Source organism: Condylostylus longicornis, unplaced genomic scaffold, assembly GCF_029603195.1.
Source record: "Condylostylus longicornis isolate FDR11 unplaced genomic scaffold, ASM2960319v2 ptg000022l, whole genome shotgun sequence".
NCBI classification, from domain to species: Eukaryota; Metazoa; Arthropoda; class Insecta; order Diptera; family Dolichopodidae; genus Condylostylus; species Condylostylus longicornis.
Genome location: NW_026577991.1, coordinates 3,965,402 through 3,985,367, shown reverse-complemented (window position 1 = coordinate 3,985,367; position 19,966 = coordinate 3,965,402). Strand labels below are relative to the sequence as shown.

Here is a 19,966-nt window from a genome sequence, read left to right as displayed (position 1 = left end):
AGTTACTTTTAATGTTATTTTTGTTTAAATTTACATCTCAAAGTGTTTGTTGGGATTGGAAGTTGGAACGTTGGATTGTATTGTACGTTACTGCATTTAAAAGAACATTTGTTGAGAAGAGAAAAATTTTTTAAAGGAATGAGAACAAAATTATTTCAAGTATTAACATAATATTATTCGTATATTTTGTATATCATCATGTGATATACGAATGCGAGTTTTGTTTTGTTATGATTTGTATAAACGTGTTTAAAATATATACAGATATAGAGAAAGAGAACAAAATATAATATTTTGAATTATTTATGAAAAGCTCTCTATATATAGTGTTAATATGCATTTAAATTTAATTTTTCTTTATTAACACTATATTTTCTCACTTTATATTTTTTTTTGTGTTGTATACTCTGTGGGATATTTTTATTCTTCTTTTGCTATTTTGTGTATATAATTTTAAAGATTTATTTAATTATTAGATAAGTAAAAGAAATTTTTAATAGCTTTGCGCTACGTAAACCAAAATGAAACTTCGGAAAACTTATTGCGGTATTTAAAATATATATATACGAATTTAGGTACTGGATCGAGTGATTTTTTTAATCTATATAAGTTAAGAAAAATATTTAAGATTAATCTTATTCCAATAAGTCTTAAAATATTAAAAAAAATGTTTTTATGAAATTTAGTAAAAAACTTTAATTTTTCTTTAAATGTTTGTATTTTGATGATTTGAGTGATTTTGAAAAAATTATAGAGGTTGAAAAAATATAATACTCAAAGCCTGTGTGTCCAGTTTTTGCCATCCTATAAAAATTGTTAATAGTTTTAATGAAAAAATTACGAGTTTGCTGTGAGTATACATATAGGTATCTAAGAATAATATGTCGTGAATTTTGCTTCAGAAGAATTATGCGTAATAATAAAACAACAACTAATAAAACTGGGGCTTAGATAAAGAGATAAAGGTGGAAATGCATAAGGCATATTATAAGGCGGCAAATTTTATCCTATATTAACCTATTAAGGTCTTGATTCTTCAGTGGAATCTTTTTAAGGTAAAAGAATATTTTTTTTAAAGATCAAGAACAATTTGAAAGATTACTGATTAAACGTTAAAAGTTGAAGAGGAATTGAGAAATTAAAATTAAAGGTACCAAATACAATTAGAACGAAATTGGTAAAAAGGCGATGTATGGGGTTTGGGGTTTGGCGATGATCATTATTAATTTTCACAAATAAATTTTAAAAATTTTAATTAAACTGAAATTTTCATAATTTTAACACTTATACTAACGTTAATTAATCCAAAATAATATTTTAAAAATATGTATAACAATACACTAAATTTAACTACTTGACTTTTATAATAATTGGTTTCAAAAAAACAAAAAAAATCTTGTAATTTTCATTATGTTCTAAAACTTTAACCTTGTTATGTAAGAATTTACATTACAAATGTTAGAATTACATTAACATATTAAAAATATTATTAAAACTTTACAATAATTTGTATAACATTATGACATCATGTAAGAATTATAAAAGTTATATAAAACTAAAAAAAATTCAAGTAGTTTTCCCAAAATAATAATTATAAAAATTATGATGAGAATTTTCCTTTTAGAAAATATGAAATAAGTATTTTTTATTCAAATTTTTAGTTTTTAATTTTCTATTTTATTTTAGAAAATAAAAAAAAAATTATTACTGTGCTATTTTATTTATTCATTTTATTTTCTTTTTTTATATTTTACATAAAATACTTAACATTTATGCGTGAACATGTTGAAATACCAATTTATAAGGATAAAACACACAAATCATAAAAAATATTTTTACCACTTAAGTTTGTCATATATGTGGTTATGTACAATAAATATAAAAAGATAAAAAATAAAATAGAGAAAAACTTCCATTAAAATATTACAGCAAATTCTAGGAATATTGAATAAATTCGAATAAATTTTTACATATATGTACATGTATGAGCCGGTCATCATTCTCATTTTTGTGAACCAATCATTCATTTTTAGTGTCAGCATTGAAAAACAAAGTATCAAAAATAGTTGCCAATGTGCATTGTAATTTTATATGGGAAAAAATTCGGTAATTATCACTGGAAAAAATTAATGATACAGTTGTTCATAGAGTCGACTAGTCTCTTTCACTCATTTTTCCTTTTATTCACTCTTTTGTGACACTAATGAATTTTTAAATTTAAGGTATCAATTGTTATGAAGTGGTAATCGATGGCGCCTTAGTTTTATCTAACTATAGCATGTCACATAACTCCTAATAACAAATCTATAATGCATGAAATTATAATAAACAAACCAATATGATAATTACAAAACATAAAAAACACGTTGTAAAATAATTTGAAAATCTCAATAAATAATCGATTTTACTTGGTAATTATAACCGTAAATTTGAAATTAACTTCCTAGCCAACATTTGTGTGTATGCTCTTGCAGAGTTCTAAACTAAACTGCGTATAAATCCATATATAAAATATTGACACCGAAACAATGAGCTTATATTGTAGATGAATAATCCTAATTCAAACATAATAGATTCCAAGTATGTAAAATGACATCGACATCCAATATAAAAATGATTGATTGAAAAATTTCTAAGCAACTTATGTATAAGTGCTAGTATGACAATGAAAAGTAACTGTGGTTAACATTTTCAGATTTAACTGTATAATTTTGTCTAATGTGACGTATACATGTGCATAATATTAAACTATATATATATATACTTTGCACATCCCATAGAAAAGTTTGGATGATATGAAAAAGTGGAAGTGAGAATAAGAAAAAAAAATAAATAGAGGATGAGAAGGACAACTAGAATAATTTCCAAAATTTTGACTACATATTTAGAATGAAGTTGAAATAAAAATTTATTGGGATTTTTGTTTTAATTTTCTGTTTTTTTGTTTTTTTCTTTAGTATCCTTTTATGATGTGTATGAAACGGAAAAATAAAACGAATAAGGATATTATTTTTATTATTTGTTTTTTACTTGTTTTTTTTTTGTTTTTGTACCCAAAATTCAAAATGTCTCATTCTCGTAAACCACTTAATATTGAAGTAATGTAAAGTTTTTTTTTTGGGCTTAAAAAATTCTATGTTTATTTTTTTATATTTTTTTCATATTTTTAATGTACATATATGATAAAAATGTATGTATGTACATATGTATATATTAATTTTTAATACAGGATACACAGTAAATTCCATTATATAAAAATTTTTTTTTTGAAATTCATCCAGCGTCACTGATCATTCTTAAATTTTATGAAAAGAATAGCTATGAGAGAAAAAAAAAACTAAAAAAAAAAAATTATTTTAGTAGTTTCGTTGTCCTTTAGGTTTTTTTTAAAATATTTTGTATTGTTGTAATGGAAACACTAACAGCATTAAGGATATCAAGAGCTTTATTTCGACTTTCTTATTTTTCCTGTTTTTCCTTTTACTTTGTCATATTACATTAAAAATGGAAAAAAAAAAAATAAGAGAGTTAATTTTCTTTATGTACTTTTTTTTATATTTTTTAAATTTTCTTTGATTATAAAAAAAAAATATTGAATAAAAATTAAAAAAAAATATGGAATTGGATTTCATCGGGAAGAAAATATAGTTGAACATTTGTAAAGGGATTATCCAAAATCCTTATAGTTCATGTACTGTCTAGAATAAAAACTAAGTTTTAAAGTAATTGCTATCTGAAAAACTAATAATAAATCGTATTGGAGTTCAATTAAGTTCAACTATTGTGTTATTAAACAAAATTTGTAAAAAAACGAGTGTATCACATACGGAAGTGCCGACGTAGAAGGAAATGAAAATGGGAAATATATAACTATGTTATGGCAAAGGGGATTTAAGCGAATCTTTAATTAAACAAAGATTTATTAGCGGATTCCAGAGCCCAAAGAAAAATTAAGAATCTCGTTTTTCAAAAATTGTTTTACAAATATTCCACATGAGGAGGAAACATAGAAAATTGATATTTTAATAAAATTGTAGTAAAAATAAAACAAAAAATTATAAATTATTGAAAAAAATTATATAACCTATAACATAACAATAGCAAATGAATTTATTCAAACATGACTAAAGAAAAAATTTCAAATTAATTTTTAATTTCGATAATTTCCATAAATTTTTTTATTATTTGTGTAATAATTTCAGTTATTAATTCTCTAATAAATCATAATTTATATGTCATATATATTAAATTTTATTTTAATAAAATTAGAAAATTAATTAAATTTCATTTCTTTAATATTTTTTATTATTATTGTATAGTTTATTACATAAATTTGTATATTACTTATGTACTCATAAATTAAAATTTTTGTCATAATTTAAGACTAAAGGCAAAGAAAAAAGATATGTATATTATATTTTTTTTCTATTGTGTAATGTACGAGCATTATAATGATTTTATATAGAGTTATAAATATTATTTTTATAACAGTAATGTTATAACCATATTGTATAAAATACTAAGATACCATGTTCTTATACATGTAATGTAAAATATATTAATAAAATAATCTCTTGATATTTAAAGCATTTTGATTTTCCTCAACTTATTTTATTTTTATAAAATTAGGAATATAATTTTTTTTAAATAATAATATAAAATTTAAAGTAGTAAGAGTGGATAAAAATCCCTACTTAATATTGTTACTTTGTGGTTGTAATAAATACAATTGTTAAAAATTTAAAAAAATTGTTCATATTTTTATAATATTAATGTATTTTAAGTTCTAAATCTTAAAATTAAATTGTCGTCGTTGGATCAGTATTTCTTAAATCAAAATACATAACAAAAAAAATATGCGGTATAACCTAATCTACTGCAATTACAACATCCTCATCCCTTCAACACGGTATTATAAAACACTAGCACTGGCTATATGAAAAGATCATATAAGAGAATATGACGCATTACATGAGAAGAAATTATTGAGAATATAATATTATAGCACTATCATAACGTTTATTATATTATATATATACAGTAAGATTTCCGGTTATGTTCCAAATTTTTTTTTACTTTCATGTTAAACATTTGGAAGTCTTTAAATTTTATTTAAAAATCTAATAATCTTTAAATAATTTAATACTTAAATTTATTCTTATATAAATCATAATATAATTTTAATAATAATATTTAATAAATTTCTAATAAAAATCAACCCTAGCTCTGCATATACATATACATTGTATACATTATATTGTATAACAAAACGCAAGAATCTAAAAAAACAATAACAAGAAAATTATAAATTTAATATTGAAATGTCTCATTGTTTTGTTTGTTTTTTCTTGTCTTCTTTTTTTTTTTATTAAATATCTAAATTAAATTTTCCTTTTATATTTGATTTTCCTTTTAAGAATTGAGGTTATGTCGTAAATAAATTGATGTGTTTTATATATGTAACTTGTAAATATGTATATATTTTTTGTGGGTGAAACATATTTTTTTTTATAAAAGACAACATAAAAAACAAAATACAATTTAACAAAAAAAGTTGAAAAACCGGAAAACAAATACGAAAATAAGAAAATTTTATTAACTTAATTGTATTATTTTTTATGACAAAGAAATACATAAGTCAATAATTTAAAATACATGTATACTCGTATATATGTACATACATACATAACACATTTAAAACCAAAAATTTAATAATAAATTTTTTGAAAACTTTTCATTTCTTCCAAAATACCTCAAATATAATAAAATTTTATTTTAATATACGGAGGGGGAGAAATTAAGAAATTTTTAATGATTGGTTTTGGTTTTTCATTTTGAAAATTTCTTTTAAACTTTTAAATGATTTTTAATTATATACATACATATTTTCGTTATTATATTTTTAATGTTTCAAAATATTTGATAATAAAAAAATTTATTTCATATATCAGAAGGATTTTACTATACATATGTCCCATTTAAAGATTAACGGGTGAAAAGTCAATTTTATTTTATTAAATAAATTTAAAATTTTTAACTGTTATAAATAGTATAACAGTTAAATAGTTTTGTAATATTTCGAAAAAAAAACAAAAAATTAAAATTAGTTTGCATTTGAAAATTTCACATTATACTTCAAAATTTAAATAATTCTAAGTTTTTTAATTTTGGATAATTAGAATGTAAAAACATTTCAAGAACCGAATCATATTATATAACTAGTGATGGGTTATGAATTAATGATTATGGTAAGCCCTTATAATAATAACAAAACAGAAAAGATCTATAGCTCAATCCGCTTTCCATGCCAATCCATTTAAGATTCAATATATGTAAGATTTAGTACATATACGTCTGCCTGCGAGTACGTTTGAAAAAGTTCGGAATAACAAACTGGAATTTCACGATCTTACTTTTTTTCTATAGAAAAAATATTTTTCTAAAACAAAATTTTCTTCTCACACATTCAAATTCCTTTGATTTTCAAGTTTTTACTCCTTAAAGTCCTAAAAATATGAAAACGTTTACAACTTACTTGTTTTATTTTTATAAAAATAATTATAAGAAAATATCAATATGTTAAATTACCGTTTCTATAACTAACTTTTATTTTTTTAATGACTGACATAACTTCTTCCAAAACAGTAATTCTTGAGTGATCCCTTTTTCTGTTTGAAATTTCTTGTTTTCTGTTTGTCTTTGAAATTTAACTCAATTTTACTAAAATTATGCTATTTTGTAAATCAAGGATTTGATTGTAATTTCTATTAAAATTTTTGAATTATTAGTTTTAATTAAACACTTATTAATTGCTTAAAGCTCACAACATTTTAATCAATATTCTCGTTAACGAAAGCATTTCTCTCAGGATTAAAAACTAAACTTCTATTCCAAATCTATTTATTATTCTTCATTTGTACATACATACGTAATTAATACTAATACCAATAATCTAAAAATCAAAAAAGAAAAAAATAATGTTGATCCTTTTTCTCCTTTCATTTTCTTCCTTCCTTTTTCTATTCTTTGGATTTTACAAAAATTCACAATAAGCGTAAGTATTATAGGAATACATACACATGTCAATCATAAAAATGACTGAACCATTCACACCTGTTTACATTTGAGCTCAATCAAAAACAATCAAATTTCATGGAACAAAGATTTTTTTGGTCTTTTTTGTGCGTGTAATTCTTTTGATATTAGGAAAATTGTTGATTTTTGTATTGAACGTGACCCCATTATATTGATATCTTTTCTCAATGTAGGAAATGAAGAAATAAAATAAAAATAATGAAATATAAGAGTAAAAATTTTGTTTTATTCTAAAATTTCTAAAGGTATTTATTACGAAAAATAAAATAATGGGGGGATTGAAAATGAAAATTGAACTTTTATTGATAAATTTGAAAAGAATTGAATAAAAAAAATCACAAAAATCGAGTAATCTTTGTTGTCAGTCAAAAGTTTTATTTTTTGAAGATGAGAAAAATTGTTCCAAGTTGTATGACGTTTGAAATAAAACTTAAAATACACAAAATAATTGAACAAGTAAAAATGTACGTAGGCACATAAATGTGCATGCATGTTTGTTAACATCATGTAATTCTTGTGTATGAATTAAGAGAGGAACGAAACTTTGATGATTGTAAATCATTTGACAATTTTATTTTGAAAATCTGTAAAATGTCATTTACAATCAAAATATCTTCATGTATGGCTTTTTGACAAATTTTTACTATTATTGTTAGCATGTTGAGTAATTATGCACCTATAAGAAAGTAAAAAGCTAATGAAACTTCCTAATTTTAATGATTTTTGGAATTTAATTGTTTTAAATTTGAGAAATGTTTATGTAATCTAGGCTTTTTATCTATTTGCGATTTGGACATCAATTATTAGCCTAAAGCTTTAGTTCCGTTGCATATAAATTGCATTTTGACGGCGAGATTCTCATATTTCAATAATTTTTCAAATAAATAGCCTTCCAGACCGCCAGTTTTTCATATCTTAGCCAATTTTTCAACTTAATTTCTTTCCAAACATAAAAATTTTCATATTTCATTTATTTTTATAAGTAATTTGTCAAATAAAAAAAGTTTCAACATAAAAACAAATAGTTTAAATAAAGAAAAAACCGACATTATCTTAATATTAAATGCCATCGCTACAATGTTTGACATTTTAAATAGTTCAAAGAATAGCAAAAAGTAACCATAGAAAAAAAGCTATGAAACCATCTAATGACAAATTTCAACTTTAAATTTTATTTAACTTTGTGTGGCATTCGTTTTTCCCTATATTTATAGTACGAGAACAGACGCGTTTTACGATTATATGTTTATACATCTGAGTGAGATTGAAAATGGTACAAAAAAAAAAACAAAAAAAAATCAATAGCAGTGTTGAATTTTTTTTTTCGTGGAAATTTTTTTCCCAGGAAATTTTATTATTTTTTTCTTTAACAAATATAATTTGCGGAAAAAATAGTACAGGAAAAAAAATTATTTTTATAAAATTCTCAATTTTAAAATGGTATTTCAAGGATATACTCAAGAGATTTCCCAAAAAATACACAAACTAAAAATAAAATCTTGACAATGAACTAGTAGCTGGTTACCGAAATTATTTCACTTATTAAAATTTATCGGAAAACGGAAAAAAAGAAAAATTTTTTAACAAAATTTTTAAAAATGAAAAAAAAAAAAGCAATAAGGAAAAATATTAAAGTCGCGACTAAAATTATGTAGGAAATTCAAGAACAAAGTTAAAAATTATGTATTAGGAAATAAAAATAGCCTACATAGACACATATAATTATATAAAAATATATGCAAAACAATGTAGATACAGAAGTTAAACCCAGAAATATTGATAGGAAACCAAAAAGAGAAAAATAAAGTTGAATCAAAAATTTGTTAGTAAAGTAGCACCTTTCCTTTGAACAAATAACAACACTGCTTTTAAAACAATCTGACGTGTACATTATTTAAATTATTGTCATTCATATACCGAAATATATTAAATTATTGCATACATTTAGGGTGTGCAAGAGCAAAAATTGAACTTTGACATAATGATCGAATTTGACGATTAAGCAAGCTTATATACATTTTTTTATAAATATAAATAATTATATTTTTTGATGGCATGGCATTTTCCGCTAGCTTTTAGCTTTTACAGAATTTCGAAAAAATTTCCGGTTTCAAATTTTACGAATTTCGTGAGGCGATAACTTGAGAGGGGATGGAGGTGGTTAGTTTCAAAAACTTTTAGCCCACATTTTCTTATTTCAATGTTGAAATATAACTAAAGCACGATACTACTCGTATTCGTGTACAAAATAGTTGGACAAAGTGAAAATGCTAAACACCATTCCTACCATTTTTTTTTCGGAAAATTATTAAAAAAACAAACAAAAATACAAAAACAATAAATATAAAATAAAAAATTGAAAACTGTATAGTCATGGCGGCGCCAAAAAATATGCAGTAATAAAATTTATAACTTCTTTTTTGTATTTTTATTGTTATATATTTTATGTAACTAACTATAGCAACGACTGGCAAATTTAAAGGACGGAAATGAATAACCAAATAACTTATACATATGTTACATATAAATAAATAATCACAATTTGTGTATGTATTTGTTGCTGTTGTCAAAAGAAGTTGTTGACTGCGTTATTATTTGAAATATATTGAGTCATTGCAAGAAATTTTTACTTTTACATATTATTGGTATTGCATAATGTACAATTATATTATATTGTTCGCAAATAGACCAAGTTTTAGATTTATGCTTTCTTTACCTATTCATATTATGTTATAATGCAATCCATATTTTTATTTACAATATATTGCTTCCTCCGATATCGGAGGAATTTGGTACTTGGTTAATTTCTGTTTCATAAGAGTAACTAAATTTTCAAAATATCTACTGCTTTGTGTTTATAATTCAGACATAAGTTACACCTTACAATTTTATTCAATAATTTTTCTTTCTTAAATATTTTAAAATTGAAATACAATATAACTTTTTATTTAAAATAAAATTTAAATAAAAATGAGATATATAATAATATCAAAAATTGCTATTATCTATATTTTCAACAATTTTTAAAATGATTTTAGAGCAAAATTAATTTATAAATATTGAAATATTCTTAAAAATGTGTGAACTTATTTATGCAACAAAAAAAAATTTTTAATTTAAATTTATTTCATCTAAATATGAGAGAAGGCTAAAAATGTCATTCTCAATAATACGAGTATTGATTGTCAAGAATGTCAATAACATAAAAATATCTGCATATAAAATTTAATTTGAGTAAAAAGAATTCCCTCTAGTAATGCAAGTTCATGTATAGAAACAAGAATTCATACAGGTATAAGGATAATTGAATTTAAATTTAAAAATTTTATTATTATTAGGAATCTAGGTTATATAAAGGAAACGCGCGAACAAGGGCTTGAAAATAAAATTATTATTTTATGGCAAATAATCGGAAAAACGTGTTGGAATTAAGAAAAATTGGGGAAAAAATTATTGATAAATTATATTATCTTTATATAAATTTTATAGATTTTGTTTGAAATCAGATGTAGTAATTTTCAATATTTTATGAATTCATTTGCAATTATTTTGCTAAAAAAACAATGGTGTGCTATCGCAAAGATTATATAAGGCGTGGAAGTCATGTATTTTATATGCAATTTAAAAATCTGAAGAAATATAAAATATTGGAAGAATATTTTTAAAAATAGCAGAAATTTAAGAACGTATTGGAATTTAAAATTTTTTTGTTAACATACGAGTTATTTAGTGCTCCATTTCTGTCTTATGATTTCATAATTTCTTCAATAATTCTTGAAATCATTTTTCATTGATTATTGCAATAGGCTTTATGGTTGCAGTGACCTGGGACCTTATAATTCGATTTTGGAAAAATTGTAAACACCAATCAATTTGTATTGTACTACCTTTCCATTTCTGCAATTACAAAAATCATTTCAATCTATTAGCTATTGAGGCGGTATTTCATTGCTTAATATTTATTACAATTTTTAACAAATAACCTCAACAGTTATATCATTACGGTATTAGGCTTAAAAATATCATATATAATAAAAATAGAGCTACATATAAATAAATTTACTATAACTCAATTACTTTAATTAAAAGAAGATTAAACTTGAATTATTTTAAAAATTTTTATCAAAATTATTTGAAATATTCGTACACTGTTTGCAAATATTTTTCCTTAATGTTGTTAAAAATAATCCTAACTGTATTAGGTAACTAAATTAAACTATAGAACTATTGTAAATACAAAATCTCTTAACATTTTTAAAAGGCATCTTAAAATAATTTTCTAAAGTTCATTCTTACTACATGATAGAATTATTAATTGTTCAAACAACGGTTCTTATATTTTTAGTTACAAATTAGGGTAGATGATTTTAAGATTTTCATGTCATTTTTAAGTTATAATAAGAAGTTTTTCCATTTCCAGGCCACATTTCAATTATTTTATTTTTATATTAAAATTTGTTTTCTGATGTTGAAACCATTAACACAATAGCAGTCAGTATAATATTTAATATAAAATATAAGATTTTTATACAAGTATAAGTAGGCGCTCTCAAGTATGCAACCTTGGTATAGCATTCTCAAATATGTATGGATGTGTGTAAGTCCCAGCCTAAAAATGCAAATTTTGATCAAATATTAGATTTAAAGCACATTTATTTTTTTGAATAAAAATTATTTCTTAAAATTTTATAAAATAACATGACCTCCGAATGTAGATTTAATATAAAAAGTTCTTGCGAGAATAAATCATAACACACGTAATAATGTTTTTTTTCATATTGTATATATATATGAATGTATGTAAGTATTTTGTATAATATTACACACGCTTAAAATTTTGGAATACACTATAATCTTTGCACGGAACAAAGATTATAGTACAATATCGCAAAAAAAATTTAATTTTCTATTATAGGTGATCTTTTTCTTAAGTTTTTACCAAGTTTTTTTTAGCACAAATTTTTATTTAATGTATACATGCACAAATAATGAGTATATACATAAGTACGTGTGTGAATACGAGTATTATGTCGACAATAAAAGTTTTGCATTTTGTATTCAAACTTTCTCTTTTCAAGAAAAATAAAAGAGGGGAGAAAAACAAGGTATTATTGTCGAACACTTAAGTTTTTTATTATGTCATGTGGCACAGGAGTAATATAGCTACACATATCGGTAAGTTGTTGGTATGTGTTTGTGTATTGTAATAGAATTTCATGGTAGTTTAATTTTATACAATTTACATTTTTAAGGATTTTCTAGATATTATTGTAACGGTAATAAAATTTACTTTGTATTAATTTTAAACAATTTTTTTGCATTTTATTTAAATGAACTTAGAAAAATAAAAAATTTGCTAAAAAAGAGATTTTTACTATTTTAAATAAAATAAATTGAATGCGAAGAGCGTTTTGGAAATATGTAATAAATAAGGTGACCGAGACTCTATGGTAATACCGAATGAAATATAGACTCAAGTTTTCATATGTTTTTGATCAACATCGAACTCTGAGTGTCTCTTTCAGTGGGTCTGCCTGTCATATCGATAACTCAAAAACTCAATAACTAGGCTAACTAAATTTTCACTACTTAAAAATGGTTATTACCGAAAAATCCCACATTATTGTGGTATCACAGAGCTCTGGCACAGTTAATTTTCTAGCTCTTTTTTACCGTTCTGATTCTAATATTTCCCGAGTTGCAAGGAAAAAGGCACAATTTTTTATAAAGAACATTTTTCAAACCTTGAAAGCTCGAAAATGATAGCGAAAATAAGTTCTAATATTTTTTCTATACCTGAAAAAGTTCAATTACTCTGCTTCGCACGGACCATCGAATCTCGGACACCCTATTTATAAAAAAAAAAAAAATAATAGATTAAGTACAACGCTATAATATAGAAGGTTATATTATCCGCATTTCAAAAGGATATAAACTTTTCTCTATTTTTTCTATTATTTTTATTTTTTTATTAAAATGAAATTTATTTGTGTAGAATTTATACAAGTTATATACAGAAAAATTTTGAATTAGAATGATGTAAAATATACCGTTGAATGTAATTTATTATTGCTGACAAATTCATGAGTTATAATATATCGTAACATAAGTACTTACGTACATAAATACAGAATAATTTGAACTAATATATAAGTTGATATGATCTAAACTTGATTGTATCTAAAAAAAAAAAAGAACTAATAAATTCATTGATTTATTTTGTGTTAAAAATGTTTTAGAAATAAATTATTTTGTATTGGGTGGTAATTTGCTATTGTAATTTGAAAATATAGCATATTTATAGTTTTTTGCCAAAATTTATGACTATTTTTTTGTGATAAAATAATTATCGTAACTCTTGAAAGTTCCAGTTTGTGTTGTATAATTTGAAGTTTCATGTATATACTTTTTGTAGTGCTTCATAAATTAATTTTGTATGTATGTCAATAAAAATCTCTTTTTTTTTTTTTGACAATCACCAAAGTTAGCAAAAAACTGAAATTCATGACGTTAGGGTCAAAAAGTATTAAGAGTTGGTGAGCTTTACAAATTGTCATGATAACATAACAATGACGTTCTAGGAAATGCCCAAATCTTCCTGACAATTCTTCTTCATTACACCTTTGTAGAAGCATTTTCGAAAACTTTGCTGTTTAGAATTTGTCTTGCTTTCTAATGTATTATTGGTGAGATAAGATATTTTTTTTATAATTACTTTGAAATACATTTTGTAATTACTTCAAAACTGGACATACTATTAATATTTCTTCACTTCTGTATTTGTTGTATGAGAAATTACTTAAACCTAAAAATTAATTTAATTTTAAAAATTTTTTTTTGAAATTTCCTTCTTTCAAATTATAATTTTTATTATTTTTTCTTTGGTTCATATTCACAATGTTATTTAGAAAATATCTTTAATAATAAAAATTTTTTTAATGTTATTACTATTTCTCTACCATGCATCTTATAACCAAAATAATTGAAAAACAAAAAAAAACAAGAAAAATGAAAAATAAAATCGAAAACTTATGTTTCTCATGAGAATATTCATTCTTAAAATTTTTTAATTCCATAAAAATAAAATTTACTTTTAGTTTTTCGTGTATATAAAAGCGAAAAAACAAGAGAATTTTCTGTGTATAAAAACTAAAATCATAAAATTTTAGATGTTACACGTCCCAAATGAACTTTTTTTGCCTCCTAATAAATAATATTATTATTTTAGTTTTAGAAATATTTACAGTAGATTTCCAATAAAGTTAAAAAAAAATATTTACTTATTAATACCAAGCTGTCAGTCAAATTGTCGTTAAATAGAAAGCTAAGATTTTATATACAAATAAACTTTTGCCAGAAACTTATTCCTCTTAAAGGTATAAATGAAAATTCAAATTATTGCATCGAAACTACAACCATTTTTTAAATTCTGGCACGACGTCTTCCTCTTTCTAGTACGAAACTGAATAAACAAATAATACTATCAGAAAATGACTGTTGATCCCAAACATATTTTCTCCAAAATTCTAACATTATCTAAGATTTAGCCAATGGAGAAGCAGAATTTTTTCCCACGTCCTTTCGCCTTTCAAATAAAGCAAAGTCACAATTTAATAAAATTTTTCATTGAAAATCTTGATATTTTTCCGAAATATAAAATTTTTGTTTAGGTGTATGAAAGAAAAACTCCCTTTTCGTCGGAATAAAAGTACATATTTTATTCCGGTGAAAGCACCCTTTTCGTTTCATACACCAAAATTTCAATTTTCCGTTCGTTATGTTCTCGAAACCGTACTCTTTTCCAAATTCTTCCAAAAACAAAAACAAATTAACCGCGAATGTCTTGCCTTTAGAAGACATAATTATATATCTAAGCTCATTCAAACTAGCCGTCGAATTGAACCATTATGTCAACGCTTCTTTAAATTTTTGATCTCATCCTGAAGGAATGCAATATTTAATCGCTTGTTGCATAATCTAATTTTTGAATTTATATATTAATGAGAATACAAACTTTAAATTGGAGAGTTTTTTTTAAGAAGAGTGTTTTCGCTTATTCAATGGAAACGTGCTAACTTACAAGCCACTTATTTGATCTAAATTTATTTTTTTTCTTATTTCAGCTTTTTGTATTCGGATTTACTGTAACAGAAAGTTAAAATTATACATATATAACCGCCATTTTTATATTATATAATAAAAACTTTTCTTCTCTTCTTTTATTTTACAAAAATTTCAATATATATCTTTTGTATATTATGCGATGTGGTTCTTTATAATATGTATTCAGTCTTATAAAATTAGAACTCCATTAAAAGTTACTCTAAGAATGAAAGATAACAATTTTTTTTAGCTGTTCTTTCAGCTTTTTTTATGCTCCTACTTCTTCTTCTTCTTATAATTAAATATTGACAAGAGTCGTTTAAAAAAAAAAGTTTCTTTTTAAATTTTAATTAAATTTTATTAAAAAAATAAAAAAATAAAAATTATCCTTAAATTTTCTTGATCCCATGTAATGGAATAAAAATATTTTAAAAGATGCTATGGAATTGAATTATAAGAAATAATTTATAAGAAAAAATAAAAAAAAATACATGTACCATAGGTAGCTAGCTAGGCTGATCTAAATTTAATTTTATATGCAAAAAACTGATAACATTGTAAACAAAAATTTTTAAACATTGAAAAATTGAATTTAATGTTGTTAAAAATTAATAATAAATGTTGTTCATTGGATCTGAGTTCACTAAGAAACTAAAATTATTAAATATTATGGGAAAATATTTGCTGTGATCTTCGAACGAAGTGAAATTAATTAGAACAATTTCGTATTTTCTTGTAAGAGAATTTTGATTTCAAGAGACAAATATCTCATACACTTACCATAAGTGCCTCTACCATACATATACCATAGATACCTTTACCAATTTGCTCTGTAAACTCATCCTTGTGCACTAATGTAAAAAAAAAAAACAAGCAAAATTGACATTGATGTCTTCTCTTTTTTAATATTCGATGTGAGTTTCTAAAATTATCAAGATTAAGTTTGGCGGTTATTCACAAAAAATTAAAAAATAAAAAATACTTTCTAAGATTTACAATGAAATTTTTGCAACAAAAATAAGCATAAAACTAAAAACAAAGTGTGGCAAATTTTGCAATATTGTAATTTTTTTTCTTCTTTTTTTTAATAGTTTTTCATCATTATCCTTGGGAATTAATGGAATTCAGAATATTCTGCAATATGGAAGGTAAAATAAGAAATTAGTTAAGAAAAATATGCAGAAAGGGTATGTATACAGTAAGTAATTGAATTTAAATGGATCGGAGTAAATTCAATTTTTTTGTTTTTAGTTTTTAATGATTTTAGTATCCTATTAAAAAATTTTATAAGAAATGGATGAGAAAAATAACTGCAGTGAATAAATAAATGCTTTGAGAATTTTACATAAAAACTTTGCATAGAACATTTAATTAAATTTCGATTTCTATGCCTTATTATTTTGCATGTTATCATTTTTTAATTTTTGACTACTTTGCAAAATTATAAATGATCGAAAACTTAAAATTTTATAGGTCTAAGATTCAAAATTAAAAAACGAAGCGTTGCCAATCCTATATATCATACAATTACGAGAGCACTGACATACGTAAGCAAAATATTAAAGTTACAAACTTGCTCTAGTAGAAAAACTCTTTTTCAACAAAATAATACTGAAAAATTGTTCATGTTCTTATAGGATAGCGATATAAACGTTTAACAACTTCTGATATGTTTTGGGATAGATTTCAGTCAACTTCAAATTTTAAAAGTAAAAATGTATATTTTCGATTTTGATTATTATTCTAGCCAATGTACGGTATGCGGATATTGTGGAACACATTTATGGCCAAATCAAGTTTTATAGTCGAATTTTTAATAAAAACATAGCTATGTTCAACAAAAATTTCTGCCTTTCTGTTAGTTAGTCGATACACGGATTGGCGAAACAATTCGGATTATCTGTCAGTTAGTCTTTTGGCTTCCAGTACTTTAATCTATCCGTCTGTTGTCCACTCAATTTGTCAGGATCTCAATCCGAGTACTCCATATTAAATTGAATAGCTTCAAGTAAATTGAATAGCTGAGTAGAATATTGTGAATTTGATAAATTAGTCAACTTTGAGCGAATTTTAAACTTCAGAAAATATTCGATGCAGTCGTCTACATGCTCAAAACATCAATTTTTTTATCTAAAATCATTTCTTTTTCAAATAGCCTTCCAAAAAAAAAACCAGAAATATTCCTTTCTGCTTTTCATTCTTTTGTTAAAATTTTAAAGAATTTCATCTTATCTCTATCACATTTCCTTCAACGTCAATAAAAAAAAAAAAATCCTGAAATGCATTTTAAATTTTTCATCTCAATTATCAATTTTTTTCTACATCATTTGCATTTGATATTGATAACTTTATACATACGTGTATAAAAATACATAAAATATTTGAATAAAAGCAAGGATAATAATAATAAATATATAAGAGAAAAGGATATAAAATAAATTTACCGTTGACAAGTTAAAACTTACAAAATATAACAAAATAAATAAAATGGAAAATAAGAGAAAAAACCAAAAAAAAATACAAATGAAAGTAGAATCGGAGTAAGAGTTTATAGAATTTTTTTTTGTTTTTTGTTACTTTCTTATATATTTTGTGTATTAATGCTCATTTCTAGGCTATCATCAGTTATATACAATATAAAAACCGCTAGACTTGAATGATGAAATTATGGGAAATTCCATAATAAAAGAGAGGAAAAGAAAAGGATCTACAAATATTTTGTAACATACATATTGTATGAAGCACAAAATCTTGATATAAATTTTGTTATTTTGTATTTTTTAATATGCCCATGTGTATACATACATACTTATTACAATATGAATCTAGCTATCGACATACAAGATGTGTTACACATATTATATGTGTATATTTAGAATAGGTGCATAACAGAAAATAAAATAATTTTATAGCCTTGTAATTTGTAGAGTTCGTTAACATGTTTATATTATAGTAGAGATTGTAACCTCGGAATAATAAAATGAAAAAAACCACAAATGGATAAAGTTGTTTTTGTTGATTTTAGGGTACCTAAATTGGTAACTTATATGGCATATCTGAAATAATAAAAATATAAAATTGCTAAGTTTGTTGGAGTGGAATTTTTAATGCTAATTGGAATACCTTGAAAGTTAAAATTAAGAACATACTTAATACATATTTTAAAGAAAAAGCCTGACTTTGCGAAAGATAAAAAGAGATATACATTAGTTTAATCCACTTGATTGACTATATTATTGCAGCCATTAAGTTTAATTGTGCTATCCCACCTGAAAGAATATTCATCCAGATTTAAACCGTGCAGGAAACAGTTGATCTATTGAAGCCATACATATCTAAAATCTCATGCTCGCAAGTGTACTCATAGTCGTATAGAATATGTAGTTTTAAATATGAACGTGTAGTTTTATATCTCATAGTTTTACACAATGTGAAGTACTGTTTCTTTCCCTAAGCAGTAATTTATGAATATACGATCCACTAACCCGATTCATACATATTAAGTATTGTTCAAATTACAGGAACCCTTGATTTCCCATTTGTTAATTCAAATTTGTGTAAGAGCATCTAAAATTAAAATTAATATTTATTTTTAAAACATTATAAATCGAAAATTGAATTTGTAAATGCACATTAAATATCAAAAATAATATAAAAGAAAAAAAATCATATCAAGTAAATTTTTTGCTACATAAAATACAGATTCAATATAAAATTTAGTTCCAGTTATTATCAAATAATGTTATCTATTCTACTGTGTGATTTATTTATTTGAATTTACATAATATAAGGAATTGGTATATATGTACATAATGTACGCTAAAAATATATGAAGGGATCACGGTCAGATTTTCGAAAGTAATAATATATATTTAAAACTATTGTTAAAATTGGTAGTATAAAGTTATTCCCTGACTTATAGGATCAAGTACAGGTTTCATGCGTTATTTTCAGATAATATTTTATGTGTTATTGTAGATAATTACAAAACTTCAGAGCTTACAACATAAATTGTAAATTTGAACCTATACTGTAGGAATAACAAAAACCTCTAATTATAAAAGTAATTTTTTTGGTGTAAAAAGCCGCGTTTTTTTTTAAATATAATATTTTTCTTTGTAACATTCATTCTGATCCACATATTATTTATTTTTCTAATTTACTAATCTAATTCTAAGTATATTATTTTAACCTTTAACCATTTGTTCTATTATAAAACTGCAAATTCATGGAATTCTCAATTAATGGTATAAAAAAATAGCTGTATAATATTTTTATCTTCGATAAAATAGTATTCGTAGAATTTTTGTAGTTACATACATATTAATATGAAATTCTTAAGTAAATTTATTATTTATTACATTGCGTGTATATAAATATATAGAATGCTATATTCCCATTTTTAATTATATGTGTGTATTTTAAGCCATCAAAATAATATTACTGACCTACTGAGTTTAAAATATAAGAAAATACACCTAAGCGTATGAAATACAAAATATATATCTTTTTCTTGTTAAGAAAGGTTGAATACCTACACATTTATAAATTTAAAAGAAATTCTGCGTATGTTTTTCAATATATCAAAAGTATAATGTATAAATAATGGGAATATTTGACTTCTTCCCCTGTTTTATGTTGACTTTTATCATTTTTCTTATACATAAATATCTTGGGTATTTAGAAGTTTATCAGAAAATTGGTATGGAAAATTAATTATATATACCCACATTCATATATGTACATATGAGAGTATGAAATTATATAA

At 23.3% G+C, this 19,966-nt stretch overlaps 1 protein-coding gene across 2 annotated transcripts in view; it reads right to left on the bottom strand.

The window, feature by feature from the left end:
* LOC129606866 (uncharacterized) overlaps positions 1 to 19,966 on the bottom strand; it is a 56,286-nt gene that overhangs the window by 9,121 nt on the left and 27,199 nt on the right. Inside the window, exon 3 of one of the 2 annotated variants that reach the window (XM_055517476.1) lies at positions 18,468 to 18,765. The exons of the other annotated variant lie outside the window; for it this stretch is intronic. Within the exon in view, the coding sequence (XP_055373451.1) occupies positions 18,468 to 18,483 (16 nt within the window). The 5' untranslated portion in view covers positions 18,484 to 18,765. The remainder of the gene's footprint in view (positions 1 to 18,467; positions 18,766 to 19,966) is intronic. 2 annotated transcript variants of the gene reach the window in all.